The sequence below is a fragment of the Triplophysa rosa genome, linkage group LG4 (assembly GCF_024868665.1).
Source record: "Triplophysa rosa linkage group LG4, Trosa_1v2, whole genome shotgun sequence".
In the NCBI taxonomy this organism is placed as follows: Eukaryota; Metazoa; Chordata; class Actinopteri; order Cypriniformes; family Nemacheilidae; genus Triplophysa; species Triplophysa rosa.
In genome coordinates, this window is record NC_079893.1 from 4,507,844 (window position 1) to 4,523,290 (window position 15,447).

The 15,447-nt window shown below is 36.4% G+C and overlaps 1 protein-coding gene across 3 annotated transcripts in view; it reads left to right on the forward strand.

Moving 5' to 3' along the window:
• Window positions 1-15,447, forward strand: part of LOC130553382 (receptor tyrosine-protein kinase erbB-4-like) — a 128,932-nt gene that overhangs the window by 82,757 nt on the left and 30,728 nt on the right. For all 3 annotated transcript variants that reach the window (XM_057332316.1, XM_057332317.1, XM_057332318.1), the window contains 10 exons: window positions 291-477; window positions 9,221-9,355; window positions 9,943-10,008; window positions 10,535-10,653; window positions 10,792-10,933; window positions 11,826-11,939; window positions 12,022-12,148; window positions 12,365-12,438; window positions 12,979-13,069; window positions 14,672-14,871. In XM_057332316.1, coding sequence (XP_057188299.1) covers window positions 291-477; window positions 9,221-9,355; window positions 9,943-10,008; window positions 10,535-10,653; window positions 10,792-10,933; window positions 11,826-11,939; window positions 12,022-12,148; window positions 12,365-12,438; window positions 12,979-13,069; window positions 14,672-14,871 — 1,255 coding nt within the window. The remainder of the gene's footprint in view (window positions 1-290; window positions 478-9,220; window positions 9,356-9,942; window positions 10,009-10,534; window positions 10,654-10,791; window positions 10,934-11,825; window positions 11,940-12,021; window positions 12,149-12,364; window positions 12,439-12,978; window positions 13,070-14,671; window positions 14,872-15,447) is intronic.

The following is a 15,447-nucleotide window of genomic DNA, read 5'->3' on the forward strand; positions in this document are numbered from 1 at the left end:
AGTAGTAACACTTGAGCCACACTTTTTTTTTTTTGCGAATGTATTTTATTTCAAAGGAAACATTTACAAGAACAATGGCACTTAAAATTAAAACCAAGTATATTTTGAATATTCTGTACTTCGGCTTCAATAAATGCCAAATGTGTGAATGCAAATTGTTCAAGTGTCCAAATGCTTCTTGTTTTCGTCTGTTGTATGAAGGCTTTTTATTTATTTTAGTATGAATAAATTAAAATGAAATTAATGTCTATAATGGTTTATTTGATATAAGAATGTGCATTTCTCCGCAGTCTATCCGAGAGGTGACAGGTTACGTGTTGGTGGCACTGAACCAGTTTGACTCTCTTCCCCTGGAGAACTTGCGGATCATCCGTGGAACCAAACTCTACGAGGGACGTTACGCGCTGGCCATCTTCCTCAACTACAGGCGAGACGGCCTCTTCGGCCTCAGACAGCTCGGTCTCAAGAACTTGACAGGTATGTTTGTCTGAGTGCCTTTCTCTCTTTCTCCCCAACAGATTCCCAGCACGTTTGATTTTGGTGCAGTACACCGAAAAGGTGTACGGGGGGAAAAAAAGGTCTGTAAGTCCGGGACAGATATCTGAAATTCACATTTATTCATTTGGCTGATGCTTTTATGCAAAGCGACTTACAAGTTGGAGAGCATATAACATTTTGTCAACACGCTAAACAGTACCATTAGTTTACAAGGCCTTGCTACTAGGAGGATTAAAGCTGGAGTAAGCAAAGAAGAGAATGAACAACAAGATTTTTTTTAGACACAAGACATAGACAGTTATTGGTTAGTCAAATAAATGCGGAACAGGTATGTTTTGAGCTGTTATGAAGGATGCTGCAGTTCGGGTGGAGGCTGGCAGTTCATTACACCACAGTGGGAACCGAATGAGTAAAGGTTTTTGCAAGCGATTTGGTGCCTCGCTGTGATTTTCAGATATATTCGGTATAACCAGGAGTTCTGTCTTGGAGAGGTTGAGTTGTAGGTGATGCTCTTTCATCCAAGAAGAGATGTCCAGAAGCCAGGCAGAGACACAGGAGAGATTGTGGGGTCATCTGGCTGAAAAGAGAAATAGAGCTGCGTATCATCTGCATTAAAATTGTATAAGAACTCATGTGCCTTACTAACTGGACCCAGGTAGGTGGTATACTGTATATAGAAAAGAGGAGAGGAGCAAGAACTGATCCCTGAGGAACTCCAGTTGTCAGCTGGTGAGATCTGGATGTCTCGCCTCTCCAGGATACCGTAAAGGATCTGCCTGTGAGATAAGAGTCAAACCAGTTGCGTGCAGTTCCAGAAATGCTTAGTTTGGAGAGAGTGGACAACAGGACCTGGTGGTTCACAGTGTCAAATGCAGAATAAGGACAGATGACAAGGATTTAGCCCTTGCCTGCCGTAGGTTTTCAAAGACGGACAGGAGAGCGGTATACGTAGAATATCCTTTCTTGAAGCCAGATTGTTGACTGTTCCAGAAGGTAGTGCTGTGAGAGATAGGCAGAGAGTTGGTTAAATACCCTTTCGAGTGCTTTATAAAGGAAAGGCAATGAGATTGGTTTGTAGTTGCTGACTACTGAGGGGTCGAGTGTTGGTCTCCTGAGTAAAGGTGTTACCAGGGCTTGTTTAAATGAGGTGGGGACAGTACCAGTGGTGATGGAGGTGTTTATATGTTATAATGTTTATAATGTGAATGTTTTTGTTTTTAAGTAACATAACCACCTGCAGTATTCTGCAACTTGAAATGCACAAAAAGATTGTAAAAATGTTTGGTTGTCAAATGTTTTACGCCGGCACGTCAACAAAATTATATTTGAGAGACAAATTACTCTAAGACCCCTTTAAAAGTGGTATGTTTGATTTAATTCGACTCCATGGCTGCTGTGTGGGACAATATTCCCCCGGGAACGATGATTTCCGACTTCTAAACACACACTTCTAAGTATGTTTTCTTATACCCCAGGCGTCTTGGTGACACAAAGAGGTTGAAGATGAGAGAGACACAACCATCGATAAACCCACCAGCCACGACTACTGCCCACTGAGAATTAATAATTAATAAACTGTCTGAACTTCTTAACTATTGGATTTGTTATTTGGCCACATTTATTTATTTTTTGATGATCTTTTGATTTTATTTGTTTTGGATTAAATAATGAGCATTTAATATTAACCATGCCATATTCCTAATAATGCCTATAAATAACATTAACCAACAGAATACATACAGTATATCTACAGAATGTCAAATATTTCAGTTTGTCATTATTGGTGAAAAAAGGGCGATAGTAGTACGTTTATAATTTTTTCAATAATATATCATCTTTTTTTGTCCTTATGATTATTAGTTATTTTTCTTTTTGACTTGTGGTTGTTTTTATAAGACGTAACCTGATTGGTCTTTATTCTGTTGCAAAGAAATCGTTTTGATAAATATGACTAAATAGCTTGAAGAAAGCAACTAGAAATAACTGTGTAGTGCCCTATATACTGTTTAAACATGTAGAGTTAGATCATTACCTTAAAGATACTCAAATAGAAAGAGTTCACCTATTTTCCAAATCCAGGGTTGTTCCAAGCGATGAGATGAAAGCTTTGTTTTTCTTCTCAGAGAGCAATGCCCCCACGAACCTAATGGATCCTTTGATGTAAAATGCAACTGATGTACTTCTCCCCCATGTTCGTCTGCTTTACTGATGCCAATAGCTTTCATACACACGGCCACTTCAGCAGAAATATGAAGCGGCCTTTTCCTTGTTCCGTCACTGCGACTCTTTTCAGTAAGTGGTAGGACGGTGCCGGTGGACAGTTTTACAACATGCAATTCTTTCATCATTTTCTTATCCTCATGTCATCCCAAACCTGTACAAGTTTCTTTCTTCAGTAGAACACAGAAGAAGATATTTTGAAGAACGTTGGTAACCAAAAAACACTGGACCTCATTGACTTCCATTGTATGGGCATTTCTCAAAATATCTTCTTTTGTGTTCCACAGAACAAATAGTTACGTACTGGTTTTGAAAGATCATGTAGGGTTTTATTTGACATTAGTATGTGTGAATGATGACAGAAATTCATTTTTTCAACATCTATAATTCAGTCTATGAAGTCCTTTTATCTAGCATAATAAATAATGACATTTACCCTCGGAAGAGGTACCTTAAGAGGGAAGTGTTCTGTTTAATTCACTGCACTTCTTCCAATCTCCTCGTGCCTGTTGTAGATTCTCTGGTGAAATGGCCTGACCACACACAACTCCCAATAGGTCTCCGTATGTTCCCTGCAAAGCAATTAGGCCTGAACTGCATACAGATTGGAGCCCACATCAGATCCACTGATGCAGAATAATGTTGATGAAGCTCATAACTCTAGAGTTCAGAAAGTAATTGCATGTTTTCCAAGGAAACAGATGTAAGTAGCGTTTGGTGTACATCAGCACTTATATGAAGGTAGAAAATGTAAATTGAAGAAAATATTTTCTGGTTTAATTTGTTTGAGCAGGCAATTAGCCAGAAAAAGAAGCACTATTTTACACATCTAACTGCACATAAACCAAACAAAATAGTGAAAAGACAAATGCATTTCTTAGCAGAATAATAGCCGTGTTGCCAAGTCCTCGGTTTTGCTGCAGTGTTGGGTTACAGGTCGTTTCTTTCTGTGGGTTAAAGTTGGGAGGTTTTTTTTCCGTCAGCTGGCAATCCTTATTTTTGTAAGTAAAGTTTTGGTAGTTGGGCTGGTTTTCTTATGGAAATCTGGCAACCCTGAAGAAAGCTTTGGTGAAGTTTTACGAAAACAAGACCGGCGACTTTGTACATGATGCGAACCTGCAGTATTTAATGATATGAAGGAACATCCATAACTGCCTTGGTACTTGAAACTTGCCATTTCTAATCTCTTACACCGTGTCTACACCGAATGCGACCGGCGCGACGAAAGACATTAGAAACGCATTAGTACCCCCATATGTACAAATTTGCTTCGTAACTCCGTCTCCTCTCCACCAATAAGCTGGTGTGTGGTGGGCATTCTGGCGCAATATGGCTGCCGTCGCATCATCCATGTGGATGCTGCTCATTGGTGGTGATTGAGGAGATCCCCCTTTCATGTAAAGCGCTATATAAATGTAAGGAATTATTATTATTATTAGTATCCATTATAATTTTATATTTCGTCCACACTGGATGCGGCGCGACAAACCCATTAAGGACAAGCAGGATGTCATGTCGCGTCGCTCCTGTCGCGTCCGGTGTAGACACTGTGTTAATCTCCATCTCTCATCTCAATGCATGTTCACATTATCATATGTTCTTGATTAAATTAACACATGCACAGATTGAGGCTTAAAGGAACAGTTCACCCAAAAATGAAAAACCTGTATTTTTTCTTTGTCATATGTGGAGTATTTGTTATTCAGTCAGGTTCAAGCCAGGTAATGTGTACCCTGCTCACCAAAGTATAAAAACTTTTTCTTTTTCAGTGAAAGAGTGAAAAGCAATAACAGTAATAATTCCTTCTTTTAAATGCTGACCGCTCACATGACCATGCGGTCATTGTTGCCCAAGGCGATGCCGGTGGGTAAACACATGTTCTGTTCATCACAAAAAATAGATGTTCTTTTTAGCATCATTATTCTTGCGGAAGATCAATGGGACGAGAATGAATTCTCTAAGAGGTGTACAGGCAGCTACTCTGCGCTTTTTCTTAATACGTCATACGTATATACATAGCTGATTCTCTGAAAGAGCAGAATATCTTTGAAAATAAGTGCAGACTAAATAAACAACGATTTTCAAAACCCGAGCTTCTTTTGTTCTTGTTTCATTGTAGAATCGTAGTAGGTCAGCCAGTGTAGTGCAAAGAAACAGATTTAACAGATGAGGAGTTTCATCTCAGCTGATCTTTGTGGTTTGTCAGTTAACATCTTGGCATGTACGGAAAGTTGTAAGAGGTTGCAGTAAATATTATAGTAAATGCAGCATTTTCTAAATTGTAAAAATGCAGAAAGTTTTCTTTTAGTGTTACATCTACACAGACGTGATGCGGCACGACAAAAGACTATACAACCCATTATAATACGAAATTTTGTCCACACTAGATGTGACGCGACTGGGTGGGCCTCACACGTCCTGAACAGTGCCCCCTGGTGGCTAGCAGCAGTACAGGTCCACAACCCCGCCCTCTCTATGTAAACAAATGGGACTTGAGTCAAGATAAAAAAATGTATTACACCTCCAAGAAAATTTTCCGAAAGATGGTTTGGATCATTTAAGGTAGTTGTTATCACACTGATATATGTTAAATTATTAGTTTTTGTGTTTGATTTTAGCTAGTAATTTGATGCTATAAAAACGGGGCGTGTCGTTATGATTGACATTTGTGATTGACAGCTTCTCTGAGCTGAGTGTCAGAGGTTCGAGAGGAGATTGAAAATTAAACCAACTAATGATTTTCGATTTTTTTAAGTCGTTTGTTGTTGTATTTACCTTATTTTAGCAAGCCCTTCGGTATAGGGCAGTTAAATGAGAAGTTGAGGGGGCGTGGTTTATTGGGCGTGCGAGAGTTTGGGCGGAAGTTTAATACCGCGGCTCCGCCTCCTGGCTCCACTGGCAATTCCTTCTGGTCCTTCTGGCCATGTTACTAGGAGGATTAAAGCTGAATATATATATAACTTTATTATATACAACAAATGTGATTTTAATGGCCACATAGCTGTAAAATGATTACAGTGTAAAGGGTTTAGAGACTCGTTATACCATCTTTACATAATATGGGAATTACATGTAATATTCTTGATGTGTTGTGTAATAGGCCTTTATTAAAGAATATATCATGCAATATTCATAATATAATTATAATTTACGATAAATAAATCACACTGGAATGACCATTTTGAGAATGTAGACGTTATATGGAGAGGCAAAAATGGAAGATGTGATTCGAGAAAGTACTGTAGCATCACTGGGTTGTTGCTTAGAAGCCTAAGAGAGGACCGGGCTTACATTAATAATGAATCTGATGTCATCTTCATGCAGCGAGATGGTTAAACTACAGTTTCTCACAGGTTCAAACACAGCTTTACTTTTTCTAAATATTTCCCTGCATGTGAAACTCTACGTCTGCAAATCTTATTTACTTTTATTTTTAGCTTATTTTCAGTTCTCATTAGAACAAATATGTTTGCATATAACGATGGAGAAAAAGAATAAACAGGAATTTAGTCAGAAACAGGAATTCAAAGGTAAAAATGAAAGTAAACATCTCTGTTGTAGCCTATTTTCATAATATCATGTCAGTGCTTTGTCTATGTCTTCCTTTCTTTTTTATTCCCATTTGATACTTTAGTTATTGGCATGGAGCCGCAGTGGCTTTTTGATCGATGTTATGAGTTACGTTATTAACCGTATACAAATTCTGTCATCATTTATTCACCTTCAGGTCATTCAAAACCTGTATCTGACTCTTTCTTTCGCGGAACACAAAAGAAGATATTTTGAGAAATGTCTCAGTGCTTTTGTGTCCATATACAATGAAAGTCAATGCAGAGTCTGCAGAAGAAAGCCATACATAATTGAAATCACATAAGTGTGAGTAAATCATGAAATCATTTTCATTTTTGGCTGAACAATCCCCCTAATATTGCCTTGAGAAAATACTCTATCAGAGTGCCATTGAAGGGGTGACCGAATCTTGCAAGAATTTTGGAACCAAAATGAAATTTTAGTCAATCTATCTAAAAATAAATAGCAAAATGAGCACAAATGTCGAGATCAGTGTAGGTTCTGTTTTTACTCGCGTCTAATGTGGAACCGTTGACATGGTGGCGGCCATATCACCGCTCCACCATCCCTCTCAGCCGGCCTCATGAGACCCTGCTGTTGTTGTGATTTCTGGGCTCTGTGCTATCACCACAGGCCAAGCTCTCCTCCCCGTGTGACTGAATAATGAGACGACTCGGTCAGCTGAATGATGGAGAGCAGTAGCGATAGAGGGTTGTAGATCACGTCAAAGCCAACGAGGAGGAGTTAGGAACGGTGGACATGACTACGGACCTCATTGGACTTAGTACCAGAAAGTGTATAATATTCTGATGTTTCCTACAGACAACATGAGATACCAATAGATTTGCACTATTATTTATTAATCTTATGGGACATTGAAATGTCTGAGATTATAATCATGTCCATTGTGATATTACACAAATATACTGTATTATAGGGTTGTCTTTATGAATTAGTTTTGTGTTTTTAATGTTTTAATGTGATTTTTTATTGGATTCTACCCATACATAAACTCAATGCGTTTGTGTCAAATTGAAAGAAAACTGTTTTTATTATACTTGACATTTTAACAGATGCTGCAACTCTTATAAACATTAATTGGTTATTGAAAATTTGCCCATTAATTCTGATTTCTGTTTATAGCATTGGCCTCACAATAGCCAACATGTGGACAAAATTAGAATAAATAAATGAATGGAAATGTCAAACATTTTATCATTCACTTGAGTCACTTCAATATGTGTTTGCTCTTCAAAATATATGAAAATATATATAAATAGTTTAGTAAATACAAAAGTTACAAATAAATTTAGACTAAACTGCATTCCTTTATGTAATTTTGCTTCAAAGGCACTTAATTATTAATTAAGTTATGTAGTCTTGGTTATTTTATTTAAAGACATTTTTGACATTCTTGTTCTTATACAGTGAATCGTACTGTAGGTGTTAATATGAAGTGTTTCTTAGCTTTCCAGCTGCGAAAGACAAAAGTGACTCTTTTAAAAATATATATTCATGTGATCTGTTGCTTCAATCGCATTGTTGACCTGTCCGTTGCAAGTTCCACCGTCACTGTCTTGCAAGTGTTGAACGAACATTTCAATCTTTCAATCAAAGCAAGTGAAACATTGTCAGGTTAAAACACCCTTGAGCTCTGTTAAGTTTGCTGAAATGACTGTCTTGTCTAATCTTGACGTGCTGGTCGATAGGAAGATTTCTGTCCTAAAATAACATCATTGACCATCAAGGGAGATGAAACGGGATCAGGGTCGGATGCTGGATGGTAGCAGGTTTTTGTGCTTAAAGAAAATGTGAAATGTGTTACAGTATTGAACTCGATCATTAAGACTGCAATCTTTAACTCTCCATCGCCATCTCTGTTTGAAACATGCAATTGCAGGTTACTTCGTTAACAATGTTAAACGTGAAATAATGTCAAATTATACACTCAAAATCAGACTTGACAGCTAAATAACTGATTTTTGTTATAAATTTAAATTAGTATGTTATAATTATATATAATAAAAATAATACATATAAATTATTCATATTATTAAAATATAATTTTTGGTTTTAATTTATTATAAATTGAAAATATTATGCCCAAATGATCATCTTAAAAACTTTTCATTTAATTGGATTGAACCCCCTATTGTAATTTATATCAGAATATTATGTAAGAAGAAAGCCGCATAATTTGTATATTTCTTCTAAATGGGGACTGCACTTGTTACATATTCAGTTTAGGATAGAAATAAAACAAAACACTGGTTAATGATCTTCACTAAGGCCGACTGGTCTTATAATATTATATTATTTTTAATGCACATTCAAACAGATCTGTCTGGCCATGTAATGGATAAAGTTACATTAGTTCATTATGAAATGCAGTCTGAGTACTAATATTGCTTCATTACCTTCCTGTTTCTTTTCAAGATAAAATAAGTTTCAACTATGCTAACCCATTTTAATAAACCAGCCCTGGTTTCGTTCATCAGACAATACATTAGTGATGTCTTGGACCATAAATAGAGATTTTGGAGCATAAAATGTCTAGGTTCTCAATCAAGTTTGTCCTTTTCTGAACCAAATCTAATGTTTGTTTCAGGGGAATAGGGACTATGAATATACTTCCCCGGGACTATGAATGTACTTACTTCACATAAACGCATACGCTCACAATCTGTTCAGACATATTGATATGCTCAAAATCTTGCCTGATCTTTTATAAGCTGCTTAACTTTTATTGGGATTTGAATGGTTTTCATTCTTAAATCCTCTACAATAAGGAGAGATTATTTTTATTTCATAAACCGTGACATCTACCGGTTTCATAATGTGATCATAATCTAAAGTGAATCTAAAAAGTCTTCACAAATCTTCACACTAATCCAGAAATTGTCATGATTCTGTTTATATTCTGACTGTTTAGAAATCTTGAATGGGGGCGTGTATGTGGATCAGAACAAGTTCTTGTGCCACGCTGACACCATCCACTGGCATGACATCATCAAGAACCCGCGTTCTGAACTCCTGGTGGTTCCTTCCAACAACAGTGGAAACACATGTGAGTAGATGAGCTGAAGGAATTCAAAATCAGCCAATAATAAATGAACAAAACATCAGATTCACAAGCGCTTTAGGCATTTATATTTAAGCAGAGATTGATATATTTAGGAAAATATTGAACCAAATTTAGCCTTAAGGGTTGCCAGATTAAACCTCTTGATTAATTTAACAGAAATAATTGTATTTATATGTTTGTTCGTTTATTTGTTTGTTTATTTATTTATTTCAATAGATATTGTGATACTATTGTTATTGTGGATTATTTTGGCCACAGTAATCAGACAATAATTGTGACAGACCTACACTTCACCTTACAAAATGATTTCAGAATTATAACCATATGTTGTTGAGGGCTTGAATCCACAGGCATATTTTAGTCAATTGAACAATTACTGTTAAAATTCATCAATATAATCACTTGTAACTGAAGTGATTCAATCACAAAAGAGTCAATTAATTTCCATCGATTTCAAAACTGAAAATGTTTATATTATTACCAGGATTAAATCCAACAATATACTGCTATATTATTGTTACATATTGTATATTACTGCCATAAGGTTAACATTTTTATATGTTCTACAGGCAGGCGGTGCCATCGGTCCTGTAACGGCCGCTGTTGGGGACCCCAAGAGGACCAGTGCCAAAGCTGTGAGTATTTAAAGCAATACAAATTCTGTATTCACCCTCGTTTCATTCAAAACCTGTACTGTATGTGACTCTTTATTCTCTAGAACACTGTAATAAAAGTCTCTTTTAACTACAAAGATTGCACAAAATGGAACAGTGTTAGGCCTACATTTGTCAAGCACTTCATTTTGTAAATGCATTGTGAACCTCAGACTCAAAGCTGTTTGTGATCCCCTCTGATACCCTTGTGACACAACCTGTGATGATGCACTCATGTGTGGGCTATGGGTACAAAGGCTGGGAGGGACAGGAGATGGCAGGTTCAGTTTTCACCGTGTAATTAGGTAGAATTAAAGAGAATACAGCTCCAAGGGTGTCAGGACTGATTGGGGGGTGGTAGAGTTTGTCTGACAAATAATAGATTTAAGGGTTTTGCTTTGTCTTGGTGACTTATGACATATTTACAGAAAAGTAAAGTTAGACGAACTCCACAACTTTGCACCGTTGCGCACTCGAAAAACAAAACACCACTTCTTTGTAATTACAGTAACAAAGACGGTATGTGCAGAACAGTGTGACGGGCGATGTTTCGGGCCGTACGTCAGTAACTGTTGTCATCGCGAGTGTGCCGGCGGCTGCTACGGACCCAAAGACACGGACTGCTTTGTACGTTATTTTCTTCTTCTGCTGTGAATTTAAAGGTTTATTAAGCGTAATTATAAGCACGGATGGTTGCAGTTATATTTGTGTTTTAATCATTCTTTTATGATCCAGCATGAAAAATGTGTTTTTGTTTGTTGTCAGGCTTGTACGAACTTCAATGACAGCGGGGCCTGTGTGACGCAATGTCCCCAACCGTTCGTCTACAATCCAACAACCTTCCAACTTGAGCTCAATCCCAAAGCCAAATACACGTACGGAGCTTTCTGCGTCAAGAAATGTCCACGTAAGTCAGGTTATTATTCACGCTGAATAAAACAGGTGCAGATCACAGAAGATTCAATTTTAAAAAGGCAACAAACTGTCAACGACAACAGTCTGTGAGCAAAAAATGAATAAAAAATATTAATAAAATAAATTAAATTGTACTTTAATAAAATATTATATTATTTTCTTTTTCTTTTGTCAAATAAATATGGAATAAAAAATAAAAAACTGGAAAGAGTATTATAATGTAAACATTATTAATTAAATAATATAATTGCACTAAGATTAGATTAGATTTAATTTTTCCATCAAATAAATTTGGAGTTCAAAAACTGGAAAGAGTATTATGATATTTGGTCATTTAGATTATCAGTAGGATTATTTTTTTTTTACCAAAAATGCACTTTTTACTTTTTGCTAATGTTTTACATATTAATATTAGTCAGCTGTTTTTATGCTGAAGAAGTTGCCCTGTCATTAGGCTTGTTCGACTTGATGCGACGTCGCAAGATCCGACAGGCGGAAGACATCAAAGTCCCGGAAGAGCGATTCTAAAAACCATAAGAAGTCACTCTCGCGGTACTTTGATGTCATCCGCCTGTCAGATCTTGCGGCGCCGAATCAAGTCAAACAAGTCTAATGAATCAGCCATGTTGAGATGACATGACCAGTGTGCCACATGACCCACAATTTAAGGTACACAAACTTCTGTAGAATGTGTCTGAGACAACGTAACATTTTGAAAACTACACACAATGTCACACAACCTGTTGTGCGCATTTTTACTTTAAAAATGGAATAAAATTACATTTAACGTTGGAAAGCACTCATTTATCTTCTAAATGCAGATTGGGTCACAATGGATTTTATCTAAAGAACTTTCTCAAGAAATCTGTTGTTTTTTGGCACAGATAACTTTGTGGTGGATCACAGCTCGTGCGTTCGAGCCTGTCCGAGCAACAAGATGGAAGTCGAGGAGAATCACATCAAGATGTGCATCCCATGCACAGACATCTGTCCAAAAAGTAAGAAACAAGGCTTTTGAATTTCAGGATGAGCAAATAACCTCTAATGGTATTTTACAACATGTATGTTTGTGGTGTTCAGTGTGTGACGGGATAGGTACCGGCAGTCTTCAAACGGCTCAAACGGTGGATTCCAGCAACATCGAGAAGTTTGTCAACTGCACCAAGATCAACGGCAACCTCATCCTCCTCATCACAGGCATCAAAGGGTGAGAAGTGTTTCAAGTCCTGAATGACTTTTTAGTTTCTCTTTGAACCTCTTTTTGCTCTGAGAAGATGCTGTATGTGCATATCAATCCCGCTCGGAGAGGGAGGTTTTTGTAAGGGGGGCGGCTCAGGCAGAAATGCATCCAAAAGCTTTTGAATTGTGTATAAATGCACAACACGCAATCAACTCTTGGTTTTTGTTTTGTTTGGGTGAACAGAGACATGTATCACGGCATTGGAGCTCTGGACCCTGAGAGACTAAATGTGTTTCGCACAGTCAGAGAGATTACAGGTAAGATGCCGCAACATGCAGATACACAACAGATCCTTATTGTTTGTCATCTGATGGGATTTGTTTTTGTGTTTGCCAATATTTATTTGTTCGTGTCTTATAGGTTAGAAAAGAATGAGCGGTTAGTCGTGTGAGACGACTTCTATTACGTTAAAGTGTAGCGTAGGGATGAAGCAGATATTGTAGTTAATGGGGCGAAACGGAAAATAAGCAATAAGAAAGTAGCAAGACTGTTGTCGTGAGCCCAAGCCTACTGTTTATCCGCGCATTTGCTTTGATTCTCATACACACACAAAATGGATCATAAAAAGCATGTGCAACCAATGTTATTGAAGCAGTTTTTTATAAGATATTACATTTCTTCATAAACTGCATTTCTTCTATTAACCATCAGTAGCTACAGACGTATATCATCGTTTTTTTACAGTAACATGAAGAGATATCGATGGACAGCAGATGAATTTTACAATGTTTTTCTTTTGCCACATAAAGGCACTAATTGAATGACTAGCGGGTCTGTTTTCTTAATTCCTTTCAAAGGTTACTTGAACATCCAGTCTTGGCCAGAGAACATGACCGACCTTGGTGTCTTTTCCAACCTTGTCACCATAGGAGGAAGAACTCTTTACAGGTAAAATCAGGTTTGACCTTTTAAAACACGGTAGGGTGATTCACAAGTAAATTAAATATTTATCTTGTTTGCATCATTATTTCATGTTCAAATTTAGCAGCATGTGTGTCCGGGAAACTAAACCCATGGTTTGTTCGTTTTGGTTCTCGTCATGGAGTATGTGTTTGGATGTTGATTATGATAATACATCCTAATCACTGTGTCCTTTTTTAATGACTTCTTAAAAATGCACTGAAAGTGCTGTCATGTTTGTAAGCTATTTTTATTTTGTTCAACCACATCAATTCAAGAAAACTAAAGTGCTCTTGTAACTAAGAATTGTAACTGAGAAAAAGCACTTTAGGCAGCATTTGTGGTTGTTACAAAATGTGCCATATAAGTTTCTACAAGACATTTAGGACCGTCAGCAGTTTCTCTAGGGAACGATTTTGAAACACAAAAGCGTCTTAGTTGTGCAATCAGGCTATGTAACGTCCTTCTAATCTCCTATTCATTTTGTGTACATAGATAATTTGCTAAGATTTTCTTCAGAGAGAAGAGTTTTAGATAGTTTTAGATTAATAGTCATTGTGTAAATTAATAACATTCAGAAAGTAAGAAAATATTAAAGGTCCAGTGTTTGAAATTTAGCGGCATCTAGAGGTGAGGTTGCGAATTGCCAAGCAATTTGTGAACGATCACAATTGAATATGGATTGGATTTGTCCTGTAATAACTGTAGTTAACTTGTAGGGTTATGAGTTTGATTCATGATTCACATGCAATGGGCCTCATTCATGAAAGACTAGCAGAACGATTTTTTTGTGTAAATCGTTGGTAAAGTCGTTTTGACGTAAATTTTCGGATTCATGAAAATGTTCGTATTTTCACAGTGTTAGTTGGTATGAAAGAAATGTACACCTCCATACCACGTGTAAATAGTGCGTAAAACCGCACGTAACGTTCTGTATTCTTTTAGACAAACTGATGACACTGCATTTTGATGCACTATGTATCATAATGATATTTTACGAGTTCTTTTGCCCTGTCTTTTATCATTTTTTACTTTGGGTAAAACGCAGAGCTCGTCACTGTCCTTTTTTAAACAGCCGTCCAATCACAGTGGAGAAGAGGCAGGACAAACACTATATTGACCAACCATCATACACAACAATGGAAAAGTTAATATTAATGGTTACTGCATTTTCATATTAAGTAATATTCTTTAAAATAAGATACTAGTAACGAGTAGGCTAACTGTTGCAGATTTTCTAAATCACACCAACCAACGCATCTCCGGAATAACGCGCAGTACCTCCAGTGCTGCGTGCCCTGTTTAAGAGTGATTCATTAACACACACACATTTTACTATCAAATCTGACCTTTACGAAGTATTTGTGAATCCGGAGGAGAGTTTTCGGGAAGGTCGGTTTTACGCGCAAATTATTTGTAATTTACAAATATTTACGAATGTTTCGTGAATGAGGCCCAATGTACGTATAAAAAAGTACTGTCGTTTTGTCTGCCAAATATTAAATGTAAAAAACTCTGGAAATGACTTTTTACCAAATGAATGATTTGAACACAGATTTCTTTAATGCGCATGTCTTTGTGTTTTCTCAGTGGTATTTCTCTACTGATCCTGAAACAGCGCTGGATCTCTTCATTGCAGTTTCAATCTTTGAAAGAAATCAGCGCTGGTAATGTTTACATCACCAACAACAGTCAGCTGTGCTTCTACAACACGGTAAACTGGACCGGTCTGTTCCGCACCAGCACCCAGCGAGTCCTGATCAAAAACAACAGAGACCCCAGAGAGTGCAGTGAGTATCTTCTACATAATTCTGTCCAATGAATTATGTAATTCATTGAACATAATTCAATGAATTACATATATGAATTATATTAAAAACAATATTTTTTTCTTCTACATAATTTTGTCGAAAGAGAGTTGAATTAGCCTGTAACAATGTCATACAATAATTAAAATTTAACAAAAAATTATATAAATAATTATAATTTAAAACATTAAATAAATAATGATTTTTTCTTCTACATAATTCTGTCGAAAGAGAGTTGAATTGGCCTGTGACAATGTCATACAATAATTACAATAAAATTAAAAATAATAATAAAAAAATATATATAACAATATTTTTTTCCACATAATATTGTCGAAAGAGAGTTGAATTAGCCTGTGACAATGTCATACAATAATTAAAATAAAAAAATTAATATATATAATTAATTGTCATTTAAAACATCTATAAATAATTATTTTATCTTCTACGTAATTCTGTCAATTGAGAGTTGAATTAGCCTGTGACAATGTCACAATAAGAAAACAATTATATAAATAATTACTATTTTAAAAATAATTTAATTAATTATATGTAAAA